General features: G+C 42.2%; 1 protein-coding gene across 7 annotated transcripts in view; it reads left to right on the forward strand.

Moving 5' to 3' along the window:
* DPP6 (dipeptidyl peptidase like 6) overlaps positions 1–22,473 on the forward strand; it is an 863,093-nt gene that overhangs the window by 715,187 nt on the left and 125,433 nt on the right. For all 7 annotated transcript variants that reach the window (XM_030550076.1, XM_030550078.1, XM_030550079.1 and 4 more), the window contains one exon: positions 2,014–2,134. In XM_030550076.1, coding sequence (XP_030405936.1) covers positions 2,014–2,134 — 121 coding nt within the window. The remainder of the gene's footprint in view (positions 1–2,013; positions 2,135–22,473) is intronic.

Here is a 22,473-nt window from a genome sequence, read left to right on the forward strand (position 1 = left end):
ATGTGAAACATGAATTGAAAGCAAATATTTTTTTCCCGTTCTACCTTTTCATCAGTACAATGTAAGAAATTGCATCCTTGTATCATGGAAAAGATACGTAACATTTGTTCCAATATCATAAAATGTATAAAAATCCCATCCTTAAACGTCCATTAAATGTCATTAACAATTTGTCTTTCTGATTACACTGCTTTGCTGATACTCCTGTGACTTGCATCTCTGCAGCCTGGTAGAATGAAGTTTATTTTTCAAAGCAAGAGTGTTATTTTTAAAAAGGATGAAACTTACTACAGAGAAAACAAACAAAAAAACCCAAAATGTCCCTTTGTTGCATGTGACAGTGATACAGGAAACAGAGTGTTTAGCCAGTGATAAGGACAAAGATTGAGGCCAAGGACCAAGATTTTCAAGAATGGGTGCCTACAGTTTTGTTTTTATGTCCATATTTAAATATCTAAATATCTAAATCTAAATATCTAAATCTAAATTTAATTTTCACAAGAGCCCAGCACCCACCAGGTTCTGTTGACGTAAGTAGAATCTGTGGATGCTTGGTACTTTGAAAACCAGGATACTTAGATAGGAACCTAGCTGCAGGCAGCAATTTTGCAAGTCTGGCTGTTCATAAATCCTGGAGGTGCAACGCTGCAAACCTTTACTCATGCCAGTAGTCTTTACTCATGCAGATAGTCCCACTGACTGGGTATCGCTGCTTGTGTGAGTAAAGGTTTCCAGGGTCAGGCCCCTTGGTCCTGACCAGTCATTGTCATTACAGGAGGACAGACTAGATGATCACAGTGGTCCATTCTGGCCTTGGAATGTATGAATTAAGGATCCCCTGTTACCTTTCTCAAGAGTGTGCATATTAATGTTCATGTCCTGGTCAAATTTCTGTCTGGGTAATTACCTTCTAACAGTCTAAAATTACCCGGTAATTTCAATAGGATGTGGCAGGAGATTTCGCAGCCCTTTCAATGTGGGCCACATGTTAATAGAGAGATTGTCTTGTGGGCCACCTTCCAACCTACTAGTAATCATACAGCCCACTTCCCCTCCTATTCAGGAGCACATGTCATTCTTGTAGCATCTACAGCCAGACCTTGCATTGAAATCATTATTTTAAAAGTAATTAATACACCATCAGCTATCTTTTAAGGAAACACATTCATCTGCAAACAAGGAGAACCAGCCTTCTATGACCAGTCAGGTCTCCACACTGCAAACATTCTGCAGACCGCCAGTGGTCTATGCACCATGTTTCGGAAACTACTGGGAGGATATGGTATTTTTCACTTCTTGACCTTAAGCTGCAGATCATTGCTGTTTATCTGCTGTCAAAGTCAGACTCAGGACTCACAATTTGTCAGATCACTCTGTTTTATTAGCACAGCGCTCTGCTAATACACCCAGATGATGTGAGCACCATGCAAGACGCAAACTATCTCATTTATACAGATAAAAGGGTGCAAACTTAACAAGATAACAAAGGAAGCAGAATCTGATAAGTTTATCTGGGCTAAACATGCATATCTTATTTCCTTACTAATTATTATCGCTCTCCTGTTAATGTCCCACCATTAGATTAAGTGGACCCATTGTTTCGTACCTTAATGTTTCTCTTCCTGACAACTATATTTCAACATTCCTTATTTCTGCTTAAAAGAACATACAGCATTTCTTTAATCCATTCTTATTTTTACAATATAATTCATTCTACTTTCACACTGCCATATTTCAATATCTAAAATGATGACAATATTTTAGAAATGAGTGAAGAAATACTTGTTTGTCAGGCTAGACCCTCAACAGGTTCTGTTAAAGTCAATGGAACTATACTAACTTAAATCAGCTGAGGAGCTCACAATATAGTTGATAAAAGGCTTTGGGATCCTTTTTGTTGCTATAGAAATCTGTCTATCACTATGTACTGCTGATTGTTGTGAAAGCAATGCACTATTTTATAATGGACTCCCTGCTTAACCATGTTCTCTTTTCCTTTTCCCTTCAAATTAGATATTTATCTTTGAGAATAACATCTATTACTGTGCTCATGTGGGGAAACAAGCCATCCGAGTGGTCTCCACTGGAAAGGAAGGTGTTATTTTCAATGGCCTCAACGACTGGCTGTATGAAGGTAGGACACAATATTGAAGGCTGCAGTTAGTTATGAGTTTAAGCTCTAGATTTGCAGTACGGGGTAAAATTAGAAGTGAAACATTTGAGTTCTCAGGACTATGGCCCATTAGTTGGAAATTCAGCTGTTCCAACACTTATCTTAAGTGCTGAACTGGGAATAATGTAAGAGGATGTAAGAATTGTATTTTCCAGGGCTTCCCCCCTGTTTCAAGCGTGATAAATCACAGGGTGTTAATGAACAGAACTGTTTCATTATGTAATGGCGTCTGCAATAACTCAAGGTTTCCATCAGAAGTGCTTATTTTTTAATCACAATAAGTGGCAGACGTGTGTGTGGGGAAGGGATGAGGGGGGTTAAAGGTGAGAAGTTAATAAAAAAACTCCCCTGATTTAAACTTCTAGGGCCAGGTGCTCTGGCCCTTTTGTACCAGACCAAGTAGCACAAAGAAGCTGGAAACTGTGCAGAACTCAATAGCTGAGAATTTCCCTGGCATGGGAAAGTCTCAGCTGGCACAGAACCAGTGCAGTTGACTCCTACTCCACGTAATGGTCCCATAAGGGCAGGAGGGCCATAGCTAATACAATGTTGTGCACCTGCTATTTTCAGCTGACAGATGTCCTCTTGTGTGCCACTGCTAGGTGGCATAGTGTAGAGCAGCCCCTAGGTTATTCTACACTGTGTCAAAGCTAAGGAACTGGCATTAAGAACCAGAAAACTAAAACCAGTCATCACTCCCAAAGACTCAGGGCCTTGAATTATACACACACATCAGTGGAAGTGATCACTACCTATTTGTCATTGTTTTTGATGTTTAAATGTACGTTGAAGCTGAAATATTTATGCATCACGGAATACTTAATATTTTCCCTATAATGAGACCAGGTGGGTGAGGTAATAAATTTTATTGTCCCAAATTCTGTCGGTGAGAGAGACAAGCTTTTGAGCTTACACAGAGCTCTGTGTCTCTCTAACACCTGAAGATAAACATGGCTACAACGACACTGCATACAACATTTTCCCTGTAAAGCATTTTACAGTTAGTCAGAGTGGCTGATGGGATGTTGCTAAATGCTAATTTAATCTAATTTTTGCTAAAGAGATGAGATTTCCTTATTGTGACTCTGTAGGTCAAGTGTACATGTCAGTATCTCTGTTTTGCTGATGAACAGCATTTAGTACATAAGGTCTTCTCAGATTGTGCTGCATACAGGGCATAATGCTGACAGAAAGAGTTTATCATGTCAGTGAACTCCAAGTGATCAAGCTAGCACACAGTGATGCTGATGTTATGCTGATACACATTCTTATTCAATTACTGGATTGCTCAGCTGATTTCTTAGATGACACTGACTTTCAGTTTTGTCCTTTGCAAAAAAAAATTTCTTGTTAAAGCCGTGTTAATTTACTGATTAAAATAAGTGATTCTGTGATCGAATACAATGTACATATACAGGGCCTGATTCTACAACCCTTTCACTGAATAGCACTTACTAAATAAGTAACCCCATTGAAAGTGCTGCTCACTGTGAGTGAGGGTTGCAGAATGAGGTCCACAGTATCCATTTATTTCTTGGTAATTTCATTGTTATATGATGATCATACTTAAGCCTTTTGTCTGTGATGCTAACAGGGTCACAGACTATGTGGCTGAAATAATTTGAATAATAGAGTGACCAGTCCCCAGGAGCAGGGTAGAGAAGTGTCCAAAGCAAAACCCCAGATACAAACACCCCCTGTGTTTTGAGGTGGAGTTCAGAATCGGAGTTTTGCAGGATGGACCTGTCTCTCTAACCTAGCCCATAGGCCCCACACTCCTCAGGGAACTGTGAGCAGGAGAACCAGGGAGCAGAGAGCTCTGTAAACCTTCGGAGCTCTGGATGGCCTCTGGTTTCTAGCTGGTCTCCATAAGTGAGCTCCCTTCCACATCACATCATACCCAGGCTTCCTAACTTGATTCCCAGTCTTCCCATGAGCCTGATGTGGTCTCCACTGGGTTTTACAAATTTAATAAGTCTGTAGGAGGCAACGCTGGGACTGGAAGTAGGAATCAAGATATTGATTGTTGGGGAGCAGAGAACTGATGAGCGGGTGAAACCAAATGGACAGTAAGCAAGCAGGAGGGCTACAGGATTGGTATGGAGCTCAGGAGTCCTGTAGACACACTGAATTTGGGGTGGGTGGGAAGTCCAGAGGAACTTAGGAGCTCGGTAGTGCTGAAGGAATCACCAGGACCAGTGGAAATTGGAATCCAGGAATGAAATCCTGGCCCTGTTGAAGTCAATGGGAGTTTTAACATCAGTTTCAGTGGAGCCAGGATTTACCCAAGCTGCCTGCTTTGTGCTGTTCTGTTATATCCCTGCTAATGGTGGCCACCTTCCCACTATTAATATGTGCTCTGCGGTGCTGCCTCTCGCTAATAATGAGCCTAACCAAAACCTTCAGTCCAAACATGCCTGAATGGGAAACTAATTGAAATCTGGGCAAAGATCTAACGTTTGCATCACAGGACCATCTCTTCGTGCTCTGTCTTTTTCATGGGTTCCTATAGCAATGTCTCCCCCAGCTCACCTGTGTAGACAGAGCTGATGTTCACAGTTGTTTGGGCTGTTAACATCTCAGCAAGTTCTTGGGGTGAATTCTGAACATATGCAAGGGTCTCCCTCCATCTGTGTAAATATATGCACCATATAGTCAGAGAATGAGCTATAGTGAAGGCAGCAGTATTGGCATAACGAATGAGAGTGTTCCCCTTTTCTCTTTTGTGTTCTTGTTGTCACTGATGTTTATGACCTCTGATAATGTTAGCAGCTGAGGCTCTACTGAGCAGTCATTTGGGTTACGGTTACAATTTATGACCTATTTAGTACCTTCTCTGTAACGATGTGGGACGCACTCCTGCAGCTCCTCCTGCTGGTCATCTCAGGAATTAGCTCTTCAGCCATTGGAGCACCCTCTGCAGGCCGGTGTCCTGCTACCGCTTGGCCCCCATGTCCCTCCCAGACCCAGTGACCCTTTATCTGGGGTGCAGCCCCCTGGCCATACACCCCTCAGTCTCAGGGTGTTCCCTCCCCAGGAACCCTGACCCACTATCCCCACTTTGCCTCAGTCTGGGCTACTGCCAGTCCTCATCTAGCCCCCACTTCCTGGGGCAGACTGCAGTGTAAAAGCCACTCATCACTGGCAAGGAGGGTCTGCTGCCTCTGGCTACCCATGGGCTGCCCCTGCAACCCGGTACCTAATAGACTTTACCAGGCCTGCAACCTGGGGCTTTCCTAGGCCAGTGGTCCCCGGCTCCCTTGGCCTTTCCCCAGCCCTGCTCCTCTCCAGATACCTAGTTAACCTCCCTGCAACCAAGCCCTTCTTTCTCTGAACACAGAGAGAGGCTGCTAAGCTCCTGGCTCCCAGCCTCTTATGTAGGGCCAATTGAGGCCTGATTGGGAGGTGGCCCAGCTGCGGCTGTTTTCCCAATCAGGCTAGTAGCTGCTTTCCTTGCCACAGCCCTCTTCCAGGGCCTGCAGTTCCCCGGATTCTCCTTCCCTTTTTTAAAGATGGGCACTACATTAGCCTTTTTCCAGTCATCCGGACCTCCCCCATTCGCCCTGAGTTTTCAAAGATATTGGCCAATGTCTCTGCAATCACATCCACTAACTCCTTTAGCACCCTTTAGCAGTGCATCCGGCCCCATGGACTTGTGCTTGTCCAGCTTTTCTAAATATCCCAAACCACTTCTTTCTCCTCAAAGGGCTGGTCACCTTCTCCCCATGCTGTGCTGCCTAGTGTAGCAGTCTGGGAGCTGACCTTGTTTGTGAAGACAGAGGCAAAAAAAGCATTGAGTTCATTAGCTTTTTCCACATCCTCTGTCACTAGGTTGCCTCCCTCATTCAGTAAAGGGCTCACACTTTCCTTGACTTTCTTCTTGTTGCTAACATACCTGAAGAAACCCTTCTTGTTACTCTTAACATCTCTTGCTAGCTGCAACTCTAAGTGTGATTTGGCCTTCCTGATTTCACTCCTGCATGCCTGAGCAATATTTTTATACTCCTCCTTGGTCATTTGTCCAGTCTTCCACTTCTTGTAAGCTTTTTGTGTTTAAGACAAGCACGGATTTCACTGTTAAGCCAAGCTGGTCGCCTGCCGTATTTACTATTCTTTCTGCACATCGGGTTGATTTTTATCTGCAACCTCAATAAGGATTCTTTAATATACAGCCAGCTCTCCTGGACTCCTTTACCCCTCATGTTCTTCTCCCAGGGGATCCTGCCCATCAGTTCCCTGAGGGAGTCAAAGTCTGCTTTTCTGAAGTCCAGGGTCCGTATTCTGCTGCTCTCGTTTCTTCCTTTTGTCAGGATCCTGAACTTGACCATCTCATCGTCACTACCTCCCAGGTTCCCATCCACTTTTGCTTCCCCTACTAATTCTTCCTGGTTTGTGAGCAGCAGAGCTAGAAGAGCTCTGCCTCTAATTGGTTCTGCCAGCACTTGCACGAGGAAATTGTCCCCCACACTTCCCAGAAACTTCCTGGATTGTCTGTGCACCACTGTATTGCTCTCCCAGTAGATATCAGGGTGATTAAAGTCTCCCATAAGGACCAGGGCCTGCGATCTAGTAATTTCTGCTAGTGGCTGAAAGAAAGCCTCGTCCACCTCATTCTCCTGGTCTAGTGGTCTATTGCAGACTCCCACCACGACCTCACCCTTGTTGCTCACACTTCTGAACTTAATCCAGGGACTCTCCAGTTTTTCTGCAGTTTCATACCAGAGCTCTGAGTAGTCATACTGCTTTCTTACACACAATGCAACTCCCCCACCTTTTCTGCCCTGCCTGTCCTTCCTGAACAGTTTAAATCCATCCATGACAGTATTCCAGTCATGTGAGTTATCCCACCAAGTCTCTGTTATTCCAATCACATCATAGTTCCTTGATTGTGCCAGTACTTCCAGTTCTCCCTGTTTGTTTCCCAGGCTTCTTGTATTTGTGTATAGGCATTTAAGATAACTCGCTGATTGTCCTGCTTTCTCATCTGATACAGGAGTCCTCCCCTCTTGCACTCTCCTGCTCGTGCTTCCTCCCGGTATTTCATTTCCTCACTTACCTCAGGGCTTTGGTCTCCTCCCCCTGGTGAACCTAGTTTTAATCAGATGGTTTTGGTAAATCCAGAAGCAGCTTTAGAGTGGATTTGAAGGGTTTTTTTTCCCTCTATAAAAATACAGAAATTCATTGTGATTCACATTAAGCATTTGCTTTTGTAAATCTGCCAAAGGGGAAAAACTTTCTTCAAGGTACTTATGCTGAACTGTTGACTCTTGGTAATATAGTGAAAAACATTTCAAATCAATCAGAGCTGATGTAGCAGCTTAATCTACTTAGTGCATTTAGCTGGAAGGTTGTAGGCTGATACATAGATTACTATAACATGAAAGGCTAGATTAAGCATGGTTTTTATGAAGCTAAAATAAACATTTCTAGTGCTTTCGTATAGTCTGATATAACTTTATCCTGCCATGCTGCTTACATGTCTACTGTAAAAATTATAGCTTAGGTCCTGGCTACACTGGCGCTTTTCAGCGCTGCAACTTTCTTGCTCAGGGGTGTGAAAAAACCACACCCCTGAGCACTGCAAGATACAGCGCTGTAAAGCGCCAGTGTAAACAGTGCCGCAGCGCTGCAAGCTAAACCCCATGAGGACGTGGAGTACGTGCAGCGCTGGGAGAGCTCTCTCCCAGCGCTGGCGCTGCGACCACACTCACGCTTCAAGTGTAGCCATACCCTTAGAAGAAAGAGAACAGATCCACAAAGTCATTCCAGGTGTCTATGTTGGATGCCCATTGAGAGTCCTGGGGCTCTAAACAAGCTATGTATATAAATGAGTAACCACTATAGAATGGTGTAGTCTGTTATGCATGACCACCTTCTCTGTGTGTGTGTGTGTGTGTGTGTGTGTGTTAGAGTGAAATTTAAAGATAATTTTTAAAATAAATAGAGGCATGATTGAAAGTGTTTTCTGTGAAATGGAGTGCTATTTTGACAAAAGCATTGTACACTTCCATAAAAAATGTAGTGAATTTTAGAATGCATTGCACTCATGCATTTTGTTATAACACACTCTGACAGCAAAACCTAATATTTTCACCCACATTGTTATTAATGTCTTTTCATAACTGTCAAAATTCTGAACACCTGAAGATATTGTCCAGAAGTCTTGGTAAGTCAGAGGATGGGAGGTCATGAGACTTAGACTCTGTTCTTGGCTCAGATTACCTGTGTGACCATGGAAAAGTCACAACCTCCTTGAACCTCTGTTTCCTCACTTGAAAACAAAGAGGTAAAAATATTTCACAACCTCACATGTTGTGAGGCTAAAAAATGCTTAATTGTTCTGAACTGCTGAGATACTGTGTTGCTAAGAACCATAGAAAGGCCTATGAATAAATACATACCTGCGCATTACTGCAGTACCTATAATGACCAGTTTGTGGTGTGTAAGTACTGTAATTCAGGCCCAGTATACAAAGCACCAGAGAAGTTACACTGAACAAAAAGGAGTTTATCAACAAAATCAATACCTTTGCCTTCTTTAGCCAGTCTATAACCACAGTGTTCTGTAGAAGTTGGAGTCACTTTGTGCTCCTAGATGTGTTGCCTCCTTCTGCTTGGAGAACATGAGGGGATTTAAAAGAGACAAGGTAATGTATCAACTTCTGTTGGTGGAAGGGACAAGCTTTCAAGCTTCATAGAGCTCTTCCTGGAGCCACTTTAAAACATGAACTTCATTCATTTGTTGGCCATGTTCTGCAAGAGTGGAGGCACGGACTTTATTTAGGCTCTTATCTATGTCTACCTTCTTTATATACCATCAAATTGAGCACTTCCTTTTTGATTTTTGTTTACATTTCCTTGAATATAAAAAGTAGCCCCTCACAAAGTGACAGAAGCTGCTCTGTGAGTTGATATAGAGGGCAGTGTGACATAGTATACCTGACCTTTGCGGCTCCACACAGGAAGCCCTGCAGTTCTACCATACCCAGACCCAGGAAAGGACCAGTGAAGGTGGTTGTCCAAGTCTGCTTAAGAAGGCAGCCAATCAGAGCCCAACAGGCTCAGATAAAAGGAGCTGTGAGACCTTAGCAGTTCAGTTCCTGGTGGGGACCAGAAGGGCGAGGAAGTGTGCTCCTTTCTGGGCCAACAGATCTCGAGGGACAACCAGGGTGTTTCTGGCTGCATTTGCTTAAGCCTAGTTTGCAGAGAGAGAGGACCAAAGAACCTTAGTCTTGAGGTAAGGATGAAGATAAATGGGCCAAGAGAGGAGGAGACCCAGGGAACTAGCAGCAACTAACTGAAATCGAGCAGTGCATAGCTGCTATTTATATGGTGCCAGTCACAGGTAAAGTGGCATAAACCCCAGGTAGGAGACAGGCCTTATTTTGGAGACAGAATAAAGGGCCAAATTTAAAGGGCTGAAGACCCTAGTGAGGACGAATAGGCTGTTATTTTTTGGCCTCTTTAATATCCTGGAAGGGATTCATTCGGACTTTGTGACCCAGCCAGAAGCCCAAGCCATGGAAGACCCATTAAGATCAGCTGGCAGCCTGCAGGTGGCACCAGGGACCAAATGAGGTCTACAGTACCACACACAGCCACTAGGAGGTGCTCAAGAGATGAGTGCTGCCCATTACATGCAGACTATGCGATTTTTATGGACCTTGTTTTCCACTGGGAAAAAAATATATGTTGAGTTACTTCCCCATCTGGATATGGCTGTCAAAGGGGATGATCAAGCAGCAAGTTGACCTGAAAGTCTGTCATCCAGAAACTAACATCCTCAAGTAGACAGATTTGTGATGGCTCAACTTTAAAGCTAGCCTTGATTTTCTGGTTACAACACCATGATATTGGTGTTTGCCCTAATTGTGAGAAAGGGAGCACCATATCTGCGGCACTGGGCAGCAACAGCATCTTAAATATCAATCTCTTACAGACTTTTATGCAATAAAAGATATTTGTATCCACAATTTACAATTAAATCTCTGTTCTTTGGTTGAGCTTCACACAAAGCAAGTGTTGTTATATTTTATTTTTGTCTAGCAGGGTAGAGAGCCAAAAAAAAGAAATGAAAAGAGATTATTTTACTCAGCAGTGACCTTTACATAGCCTCATAATCCGCAGTTTGTCTGCATCTAATGTTATTGCTAGATACTGTAATGTAACTTTGCAGTGACACGTGGTGGGAGAGGCCAGGATGTCATCATCATTAAGACTAAATATCTTATAACTGTACAAAAATTTGCTGCAAGGTATTGTAAAATAGTCCCAGTGTCTGCCCTCAGATACTTCTATGCAGTCCCCCCTGAACTCATGGCAACTGCATATACACAGCTGCTGGCAGAATCTTGCCCATGTATTTATGCACCCTTTCCTGACATTAAAAAGACAATGCAGGATGTAATTATGAAAAATGGTCCTCCATAATTTAATCAACGTCTTGCAAAAATTAGAGAGTATATTAAATCATGTATTGTTATGTTAGAGGTGCAGTGCTTCACAGTATCTGCCAAGTCATAAAGTGTTTACTTTGAGCAGCATCTTTTATGCTTTTAGTATTTTAAGTACCTGAAGTAGATATATTCCCTTCTTGGTATAGACTGGTGTCAAATGAAGATTAATACAGGAGTCTTGTAAGGTCTTGATGTTGACCGCATGATAGATACAGGAACGTTATTAGATTCTGCTGAAAATATTATCTTGATTTGTCTGTTTCTATGATTTTTAACTTTGTAATATTAGAACTGTGATTCCCTCTTACCTGAAACTGAGAACTTGCACAGTCAGTTTATGCATGAAGTTGAAGAGAGTCAAGCACGATGACAGCTGTAAGTGAATTACTCTTAAATTCGTGCAAGATGTCACCAGAGAAAGAAAATGGACACTGTAATATTTCACACTAAAAGGTAAACCATAGCCAATAAATAGTAACCACACAGTGTGATGGGGCAGGTGAAGGAAGAATTAGCCTGAGTCATCTCTGATGAATTATTCTCCAAAGGAGTGTCTGTCAAATGTGTGTGAACCTTAATAGCCAGGGCTATTAGAGACCAGGAGAATGTGGGAATATCAAATGGAGCAAGATAATCCATTTTGAGAATGTATGCCAAGAGTCATTGGTTCCACAAGGGCAATGAATGGCAAGATTTTTGAATACCTTAATTTCTTTACTCACTCAGAGAACTCTTCACCGTGGGAGATGTTGAAATTCCACAGATCTTCCTCTAGCATAAGGAGGCAACCATGACACTGAGCCCTTTGAGTTTGTGCTTGAAGGTACCCCCAGTATGCCACAGAGTATGTGACACACCAGGAAATCACCAGATTGCAAGAGACTTGATACCTAATGAACAGGGATGTTTTGTCATGCTGTCTTAATAATGTCAATTTAGTTCCAGGGGAATTGCAAAGAATTCAGCCCATACTGTTTTATAGCTGGTTATTGAGTGGCTGACTGGTGGGGGATGGCCGAGGGCCTACTTTTTCCATCCTTCTCTATGGCAGCAAAAATATAGCACTGCTGGAATGATATTCTCGGAAAGCTTAAATAAAAAGTTTCCCCATGTTGTATGAGGGCGTTATTCAGGCATTGTCAGATACATACCCATCATTAGATTTATGTCACTACAGTAACAATTTAGCACCTGGGGCAGATTACTCACATTTACTAGGATCCTACTCATCAGTTGAATTACTGGTAGGGTAAAGTACTAGTGAATGTGAAAGAGGATTTCAGTGGCCCTGACTGTAACAAGAAAGTGGGAATGGCAGATTAGTTCTCACCTCAAGCACAGGTTTGACGTGGGTATCTCCTACTGTAAATAAATTGGTTTCAGGGAAGATAGATCAGATTTGGGACAATCTTTCCAAAGCATCATGCACCCTACTATTACTGGAGGGAAAAAGCAACTCTGTCTTCACAAGTCAAATTTCATCCAGTCATGCAGTCAAAGGTTCTTGATGCATCGAAGTTCCTTGTTCAGTTTGATGCATGGGGTAAACTTCAGTTGTCAAGGTGAGTTATGCATTATAGATTGCATCAGATAGATGAATGGGCTCCTTGTTGTTCTCAGCTGGTTAAAGCCAGTGAAGGCTGTTTGGTCCATTTACCTGTCCAGACTGTGAATGCCCTCATGGAAAACAGAAAGCTCCTGAAGAATTTTAAATATGCTATTACCTGGTCCTTCCTCAAAAAATAGCACTGGGCAGCAACAGCCTTACCAACTTCAGCCCTTTTCTGGGGAAAGTCATTTTGAAAGTGGTTGCTTGCCAGCTCAAGCTCTAACTGTCAACCTCAAATTTTTTGGATTCCCATCATTTGGGCTTCAAGAATGACTTTTGAAATTAAAATTGCATTATTTGCCATTCAGTGATCTCCTCAGGGCATGGACGGACACTAGACATCCATGCTGATATCACTAGATGTGTTGCAGACATTAGTGCTGCCAGTAAAGAGGTATTCAACTAATGAACCTAGTGAAGAATATTGTTTTGGGATAGCTCACTCCTTCCTTTCATTGAGGTCTCAGAGACTGGGGTTTTGCCTCCAAAAGAACCCCAAGCCATAGAAACTCTGATGTCAGCATTATGGTAATCACCTTTTCTATTTTACTTTATTGTCCCAGCATGGGACAGAGATAAGGACCCCATCTGACTTAGACTCAGTCCAGATATGGCAGAAACTTTGCTGGACTTGCAATGACAAAGTTTGTGCAATGAACTGAGGGTGTTTTCTCACGGGGCGTGCCGCTATTCAGGGCCGGCTTTAGGAAGTGCAGGGCCCAATTCGAACAGTTTCGATGGGGCTCCGGCAGGGAAGACCAAAAAAAAAAAAAACATGTAAAAAAACCACATGGGGCTTGTACTCACTGGGCGGTGCTCCGAGTCTTCAGCGGCACTTTGGAGGCGGGTCCTTCACTCACTCCAGATCTTCGGCGGCACGGAAGGACCTACCGCCAAAGTGCCACCGAAGACCCAGAACAAGCGAAGCCCGGAGGTGAGTAAACATTAAAAAGGCACCTCTAGCCAGGGAAGAGATTCTCACTGGGTGTGGGGCCCTCTTAGGCGCGGGGCCCGATTTGGGGGAATTGGTGGAATTGGCCTAAAGCCAGCCCTGCCACTATAGTTAAGGTTGATGAGACTTTTCTGTTTAAAGGATGTCTTTTCTCAGTGCTCTAAAATCTGTATGTATACTCCGATTGCCTTGGGATTCGGTGTTTCTCATGGGAGTGTGGGGTATGGGTAGGAGATCCAAATGTGAGGTAATTTAACCAAAGGATTCCTGAGATAAAGCCCCCCAAATAAACAGCTTTTCTAAGGGTATATTCTGTCAGTGTTCTTTTGCCTAGACCTAGAAATCCAGCCATGGCCCTGAACCTGGCACAAGGATCTCACTTGCTTGAAGGTTACCTCCAGAGAGCGCATAGCACCCACTGGCCCTTTAGGGGAGCAAAATTCAGAACAGTATTAGAAAGGACTTTGACTCTCCTGCTAGGCTCTTGAGTAAGGGTCAGCCAAATAGGTCACACTCAGAGTGAGGCTAAGAGGATTTGTAGGTGGAAAGCTTGCACTGCAGGTGGTAGCTCAGAAGAATAAGCATTAAGCCTTTGATTCTGAACTCACCCAGCCAGTGACAATTTGAGACTCACCTTCGGCAGAAATCTGGGAAAGGTTGGAAGGCATATTGCTAAAATCTGTCAGGGATTTTTGTTTTGGTGGGGGGGGAAGAAGCAGGTGAATGTAATCAAAGTATTTTTGTACAAAAAGAATTAGATATGCAAATACTTGTTTTCAGCAGAGGGGCATTTTTGAGGGTGAGGAGTGGGGGAATAGGGTTAAAGGGGTTTGGGCTGCATCCAGGGATGGGGGATAAATGGGGCTGGGTGGTGTGTGAGGTCAGAGGCATTGGTGGCTCAGGGGAGGGACATTGGGAAGGAAACCTGGGAGGAGTGGCAGAGGGGCTGGAGGCGCATTCTCAGCTCCACATCCTCCCCTTCTGTGTGAGCCAGTATCTGGGACCCCTCTGGGAATCTGAGTCCCACTCCCTGTTTCCTCTCAAGTGAGCTGGGATATGGGAGTGCTTTACCTCTCTTGGGGTTTCTGAGCCCTGCTCCTGGCCCCTCCATGCCCCCCTCCTGTAAGTCACATTCTTTACTGCCCCATGTGAGCTAGGATCTGGGCCTAAGGGGGCATCTGAATTGTGAATGTTGTGTCAGTAGCAAGGTACTAGGATCTTCTTGCCATGGGTATGTAGGTAGTGAGATGGAATGTGAGAGCAGTCTGTGGATTTAGCAGTGGGTGCAGAAAGTTTAGATTTTGGTGGCATACAATGTTCAAGTGTGAAGGGGTTATAAAAGGGTATGAAGTAGTTGTTAAATTCCAGAAGTGGTATCTGTTGAGCGAGTAGGCTCAGTGTTAGAGCGTACGGCAGGTGCAGGTAGCGCCTGTCCATTACAGTGAAAAGGCGGAGTGGGATTGTGTGTGTTATGAGTATATTTGATTAAGGTTGTGTGGCCATTTACCTGACCTCTGTATTTCCTGATTTTCAGACGTTTGAGTTTTGCTAAACTCAGTGTTCTGGAAGGGCAAGAGCTGTCACTTTCTTAACGCTGTATTAATGAAGTTTTTGCCATTTAATTATCTGAATGGTTTGCAGTCTTGGGATTTTATTGGTTTCTGCTCTGTCTCTGGTCATTGCAAGAACAGCGTTAGCCAGGAATGATGTCCTTCATCTTTGACTGGCCAAAAGATTGTGGTCATTGCTCTTGGGTACAAGCCTTCACATGTTAATCTATGCCTTTGTTATCTTAAAGTTGGACTATTGCAACAACTCTACTGTTGAATACCCTCCAACCCTCCAACTCTACTCTGAGTTTGTGACTATCCACTTGTGAGGCAGATTAAACCAAGATCATCTTACACTTCTACAACATACATTCTGCTGGACACCAGTTCACTCCTGGATGAAATGAAAGGTCACAACTTAAATGGGCTAACTCCAGCTGTCTCAGAGACTGCCTTCCACTGTACCCAGTTATGACAACTAATTTAGAGGCTGTGTTTTGGCTAGATTCCGCTTGGGTGCAGCTCAAGCGAATGAGGGCAGGTTATTGTCGTGAACAGACCCTCCTGCCTGGAATTCTGTCCCTCCAGAAAGAGTCTATGTCTCAGCTTGGCTGCATTCAAGGTGAGGTTTAAAATGAATCTTTCCAATTGGGCTCTCCTAGTCAATCATCTAGATGTTACCCTCCCTCTTGGGTCTCTTCAAGGAAAATGAGTCAGCTCCTGCAGAAAGGCCCGGAGTAGGTGCTCTTCATTTTCATGATATTTGGCTCTTCATAAATGGTTTATACTGTGCCTAGGTATCACAGTGATAGGAGCGTGTAAGTATTTGCAGCAATAACAGAAATAGTATCAGCATATACTGCTGCTGCTATCCAGAAGTGCCAGTATTTTGACGTTTTAAAGCAAACATAGCATTGACTGCTTTAGTTGCTGCAATTTAAGAGAAAGTCTGTTTAGCTGTTTGATTAAGCAGGTCATTGAACTTGTTATGGACATCCTGGGCATTAAAATAGGATGTATCATGTCACGTACAAGAGGGTAAATTCTTCCTAGATTTATCAGTTTAAATCTAGAGTAACTGCACTGACTTCAGTGGATTTAATGTGGATTTACAATGGTGTAACTGAGCACAGAATTTAACACCCAAACCCTGATCAAGTCTCTTCTCCTTTGCAGTAGTATTACATTGTAACTTTAGTGGAGTTAGCTCCTGGTTTACACCAGACTAAAGGAGAATCAGATGCATCGTGTTTGCAAATAATTAACCCAAGTAGATAACCATTGGGATGCTTAAGTGAATTAAAAATATTCCCCAATATATGTTATTTAGATTAATCTCTGAAGGGTGAAAAATATACCTACATGTAGGTATTTGAAGTTAGTTAACATCTCATACAGTCAGGGAAGAAATATTCCTGAAAAATGTAATTTATAATGTTGCACAATATGACTATTTTGGGTTTCAGTCTGATTTTAATCTCTTTCTAATGTCACTTGTATTAGCCCCAGGTTGAAGTCAGTAGATGTCCTCCGGATTTACACCAGTGTAACTACAACAGAATTTTGTTCAGGTATAATATTTGTGCTCTCTGTTCACTATAGCCATAGCTGCACAGGCTATGTTTTAAACTTAGACATTATTTCTAGAAAAGAATGTATGACTGTTACATGCCACCTTGTGGTAAACTCACATAATTTTAGGAGTTTCATTTTTTCCCCGTGTAATGTCAAATATTTGATCTGAAGATGCTTGTAATAAAGCAGAATAACAACAATTGTATCCAGACTGGACCAGAAATTTGTTTGTGTTTTAATAATACATGTGTGGCACTATAAATATACAACATTTACATTGAAAAATGCTTTCCACTTATGATTTTTTTCCTGCATATTGATTTTTTTGGCAAACTTTGAATCAAGCCCCTCTGCAGGAGTTTGTGGTTGAAATACACATTTGTCATGTTAGCTATGGAGTAAATAAAATTGAGGCATTTCTATGTATAGAAAACTATTTCGGGTTATTTTAGAAGGTGTTATGGCTTCTTCTCTGCAATTAGTCTCATGACAGCTCAGAGGATTACAAACAGAGGCTAAAAGTAAAAATAAATGTATCCAAATTAAAACAAGTGAAGACTACATGTGAAAGTAGGAAAATTTTGCTGAGGAGGCTGAAATTCACCAGAGAATTGACCTGCTCATTTCTATTGTAAAGTCTGTAAAATCAAAAAAGGATCCAGAAATTATGATTGAAGCTGAAGAAAAAATCTATCAGCCCAAGGTTATGGAATTTGGACACACTATCCTTGCTACCTAAAAACAACAATGTAGAGCTTAAAGAGCTACGTCTTGAAATCCTCAATATCAAGCTAAAACATTCACAGGTCACAAAGGTTCTTTGAGTGGAAAGCCGGAGGTGGCAGTGACCTGTGAAATGTAAAAGGCTAAGTTACTATTGTATGTCGGCTTGGGATCAAGTGTGTTCCTGCAAAGTTGAAATTGACTCTTTCCTCCTGCTGTGCTAAACTCCTAAACTTCCAACTATACCCTGCTGTGCTCTAAAATATAGAATAGTAGAGGCATTGAAGTGACTGAGAAGTTTGGATGTTATAGAGAATGTATATTATTCAAAGTGATCTGTACCAAAACCCACACGGAATTGTTTGTTTCTATAGTGACTATAAAGTGACATTAACCAGGAGATGGAGGTAACTCCATACCCTTTACCTACAACCAGCAAAACTGTTCAGAGTGCATGGATTGAAGCAGGCCCTTTCGCTGATACACCAGCAATAAATAACAGATAAAGCATCCAGAGATTATGTCCCCATCAATGTTCAATTAGGTTTATATTGCCATAAGTAACTACCATATGGCATAGGTTCCGCACCAGCTGTTTTCCAGTCATCAGTGAATATTAGTCTACAAAGGACACTTGTGCAAAGTTATATCAATGTTTAACAGTGATTAGAAAAAAGGAGAGAACTAACACATTTCAGAGGCTGTCTTAAATCATGTAGATTAGTATCCAATATAAGGCCAGATGTGATCTGACTGCAGTGTACCATTCTGGGGACACCAAGTAGCTGTGAATCCATTTTAATTGGCTGGTTACACTGGGTTTATGGTTATTTTGTGTCACAAGATTGGTAACTGGAATGTAGTCTAAGAAGTCCACAGCCACATTTTTCAACTCACAAACCCACCATTCATCACGTTGATTTGCTGTGAATGCTGAGGGAATCCATCCAGCACTATCATCAGTGAAGCTGATGTAAAAGGTTCTGCCCTAAAATACATGTAAAAGCTGCAGCCATTGCTTGGACATTTTAAATTACCACTGAAATATATTTTTACTGCATCCACAATGGAAAACCTCTGAACAGACTGAAATCTGAAAGGAGTTTTCACACACCAGCCTTTACTGTCCACTGATGTAGAGCCAGCACAGCAGCTCCCAGAGTCAAGTGACATTGATGCTTGTTAAACCAATGCTGAAATGTCTACGGGCAGTCTCCAGCAGGAGACCACTAGAGCCAAGGAAGAAGCCTCCTGTCCCCATACCCACCATCTAGGGTGACCAGATGTCCCTATTTTACAGGGACAGTCCTGATTTTGGGGACTTTTTCTTATATACTCTCCTATTACCCTCCACCCCCGTCCCGATTTTTTACACTTGCTGTCTAGTCACCCTACCACCACCAGAGCCAACCTGATTCCCTGCTCTGGAGGTATTGCTCTGACTCTGCTTGGAAGTGGAATGGGGGCTATGCTGCCACTCTTGCCACATGTCCTCTCTGCTGCGGTAGTGGCCCCAGGGCCCCATATAGAGTGTGAGTCGGGCCCAGGTTCCTTTAATCCAGCCCTGCAGTGTGAGGTCTTAGTGCACTTACTTAGTTATGCTTCCTGCTCATTCAGTCTGGTTCTCTCTCATGCTGACCAGTGTGGAGATCACTCTCTCCTCAGCACACCCATTTCAGCAAAATTATGAACAGACCAAGCAAGAGGTGTTAGCCTTTTGTGTGTGTGTGTGTGTGTGTGTGTAATATGGCTGGAAATTTAGCGTACATTCATCTCTGATCACAGATCATTTTAGGACAAAAAAAAAAGATATTCTAGTTCTAGTTGCATTGAGATGCCAGTGGCGAGAAGTGTAAATTATGGTCCATTTGAATGATATCAGGTAGCGTTTCAGCATAAAACATTGCTCTCTTTTTACCTTTGGATGATTCTGTGGAGCACTGTTATGCATAAGGCCCAAAACAATGTCTAGCCGTACATGGTTTTGCTCTAGTAGAGTGCAGTGCTGCTGACAGTGCCACTCTATGCTTGTGTAAATGCAGTTAGCCGTAATGAATGCAGCTGCGTCCACCAAATAATTTCCTCTCGCCCTGTGCTCATCGGCCTAAATAAGGTAAATATGCAACAGGTGCCACTGAAGTTCTAGCATGCATGATCTATCACTATTCTGTTAGCAGCAGCATATTTCCGTCAGTGTGATGGTCATGCCTGGGAGTAAATGTTTCAGAGAAGAAAATGGACACAAAGTTCATGAGTTATGGTCCTGTTTATATTTCCAGCCCAGGGCAAAAGTGTGTAGTATGATCGAATGCCGCTGAAGCTTTGTTTGACATGTATACATTCAGCAGAGTATTAAAAGCTCACTACAGCATAACAGCTTCATCACATCTCAGACCATATTTCTATTCACAAAATGCACTGTGCAGAGGGCAGTGCTGGGTTATTTTTCTTCTTCTTCTAATTAAGTTCCTTGTCCAGTGTTAGAAGAAAGTGGCTCCTTCTGTGATTATTTTTTTACTGTAATCATGTTAGAGGATGGGGCCCAGAACTCTGGGCCAGACAGAAAGGCTCAGAGAAGCAGAGTCCTGGACACAGATCAGGGGACAGGTCATGAAGACCTCCGTCCAAGGCAGGGGAAGGGGAAAGGAACAGTGCTTGGGATCACTGGGGAGAGAACCTCACCGATTGCCTAAAGAGAGGCAGAGTCTTGGTTTTTGAGCCCAAAGGGTTGCAACTGTGTTTATACCAGGGAATATGAATTAAGCCAGCACAGCCTGAAAAGTGGGAGAGGCTGGGCAGAGGGTGGCATAGACACTGTGGCTGGTGAGCACACTGATTCACTCGCACCTCACAACACTTTCCATTGGTGGAGCTTCAGTGCAAGTTAAAGCTTTCCACCCCCTCATTGGAAACCCTGAGGGAGGGCAGACGGGGGAGCTGTACCTGCCCTCTCACTCCCCAAGCACAGGAGGTTAGCTAGCACAGAGAAGTGCAACTTACATCAAGGGGGTAAACTGAGAGCTTCTGTACAGCACTGACTCCTGTAAAAAATGAGCACCCTCCTCCCACCAGCTTTACTGAATCTGGCCCTGAGTGTTCTTGAAATGGTCCTGCAGACATTACGCCTTGAACTGGATTGCCATAGTTGAATATAACCAATTAAGCCTTAAATTTGTGATGCTGGAGCAGAAAAAAGTGGGTTTTGGCTAAGAATAGTTAGGATTTTAATTTCAATCTGAGAGGTGTCCACAGTTTCCCAGAAAGTGAGGGTTAAGTGGTACGTTAGTATATCAGTGCCATCTTGTAACTGAAATTTTACTTTTGAATACACGCAGCAACCATAGTAATTAAAGACAGTGTGGGTTTACATTTGCTAATGTTTTGTCCAGTCCACCTTTAAATCTCCTATGCAACAGGTTTTTTACTACATTCCTGTCCACTCCTCTTTTTATTATTCTCACTCTATGCCTATGCCTTTCTCTTTTGTGCTTCAGGCCTTGCTCTGTTCATGAGTCATTTTTAAACTATTTTTGAAATAATTGAAATTCATTTTAAAAAATTTACATTACAGAGAATAAAAGAGAAAAGGTTTGAAGGAGAGTGGGACAGACTGTCCACATCTTGAAAGGAAGGAGTTAACACAGAGAGACAAAAGAATGCATTGAGCAAATGAAAATAATTCCAAAGTCATCATCTCAATTTTGGGTTTAGTTGCAGGTTTGGGAAACTTGTAATATTGCATTAACTGAAAGGGAAAAGCTACTACATAGCAGTGTTTAGTGTTCTTTGAAATGAAATATAGTTTATTTGAAAAAAGAAACTCATTATATTTTAATAAATTTCTAGAGGAAATGGAAAGCAGCCACCTAAAAGATTGTAATGGCCACCTGCCAGGATAATAATGATTCTGGATAAGAGGTAATGAAACAGGAAATCAGAAATGTAACCTGTTCCCTTATCCATTAACAGAAAGATGGAAGTTATACTGCCACCTTGTGCTAAAAATATGGCAAGTTAGGAAACGGCACTGTGATACTTTGCTTTAAGCAGCAATTATTTGCCATAAAAATTCCAAATGATTATAATTCTAAGTGATTATGTTGGAAAAATCTAGCATGTAAATAATGTCACCTAGATTAGAAATGGGAAGTAGTGCAAGGAAAAAGCTTAGTTTGTTTATTGATTAGTATATGCTTTTTACCCTGATTTTAGTTCAAATATCTACCTCTTGTATTAAATATTTGGGAGGCGGGAGGAGGAGGAAGTGAGCAGAGTGTGGAGAAGAATAAATAAATTGTTCTCTGTTTTAAAATGGGACATTTACAGACCTTCATGAATATAAAAATCCATCATCATATTGTTTGTCTTTTGCAATTGTTTCGAAGCTTCTCCATGAATTTTGATTTTCTCAGATACTGCATGTAGTTCTGGGACACTTTTCAACTCTATCATATTTAGAAACATAGGGCCTCTGAAGCGTCAGCAGAAAAAAACCTGGAAAATTCTCAGCTTCACTCTCTTCTCTCTTTTTGTTACTAAGAATATTAGTATTAAGAGAAGGATTTGGGTTTCCTAAGTATTTGTGTGAGCCTGTGCGTTTCCTCCAATTTTAGTTCATAATCCTTTGTGCTATTTTACCTGGTTGCTGTGGAATTTATTATGATGTCAAGACAATTATGATTTCAGAACCTGAACCTGATGAGCTCTTAGCAATCCTCTTTTCATACCAATTTTGTATCAGATTATTGCTGACTTCTGTGCTAGCATGTGCAGGCAGGGAGGACAAAATGAACCTCTCCACCGGCACCTTCCTGAAAAAGGGTCTGACCTCAGTTGTTCACTATCTAGCTTCCCATGTGTGTTAGCTATCCCAAAGAGGGCATGGAGGAGATGGAGCCAGTGGCGAGGTGTTTCAGTGCTGCAGTGCTTATTAGAGTTAGGGTAGCCGCCTGGTGACAGCAAAAGAAAGAAATCTTTCCTGAAGTGAATTTTCTGGAAATCATTACATTTATTGCATTTATTTTGATTTTTTCCAGCCTCTGTCTCAGGCTCTAACCACATCACATTATTCAGAACAAAACCATACAGTACATACTTTTTTAAATGTGTTTGGTTATTGGACTGTCCCATGCTTACATGATGACTATTATGTCTGATTTCATAGCACACAGCAGCATACTAGGCACCATGAAATACAGAAAGGGAGACAGGATACATGCCCCAAAGAGCTTAAAAGCTACTTTAGACATGATGGCTGAGATTCTGTGCCACACCTCTAATAGACTGGGCACATTTTCCATAAAATAAGATGCAGGAGACATATTTGGGGAAAAGTAGGTAAAGAAGTTATCTTTCATAATTTGAACATGTTGAAGTTGAAAAAAATGTTTACTGATCTAAATTTTGAATATTGTGCCTTCTAAACTGGGGTTCAA

The sequence above is a fragment of the Gopherus evgoodei genome, chromosome 2 (genome assembly GCF_007399415.2).
Source record: "Gopherus evgoodei ecotype Sinaloan lineage chromosome 2, rGopEvg1_v1.p, whole genome shotgun sequence".
In the NCBI taxonomy this organism is placed as follows: domain Eukaryota; kingdom Metazoa; phylum Chordata; order Testudines; family Testudinidae; genus Gopherus; species Gopherus evgoodei.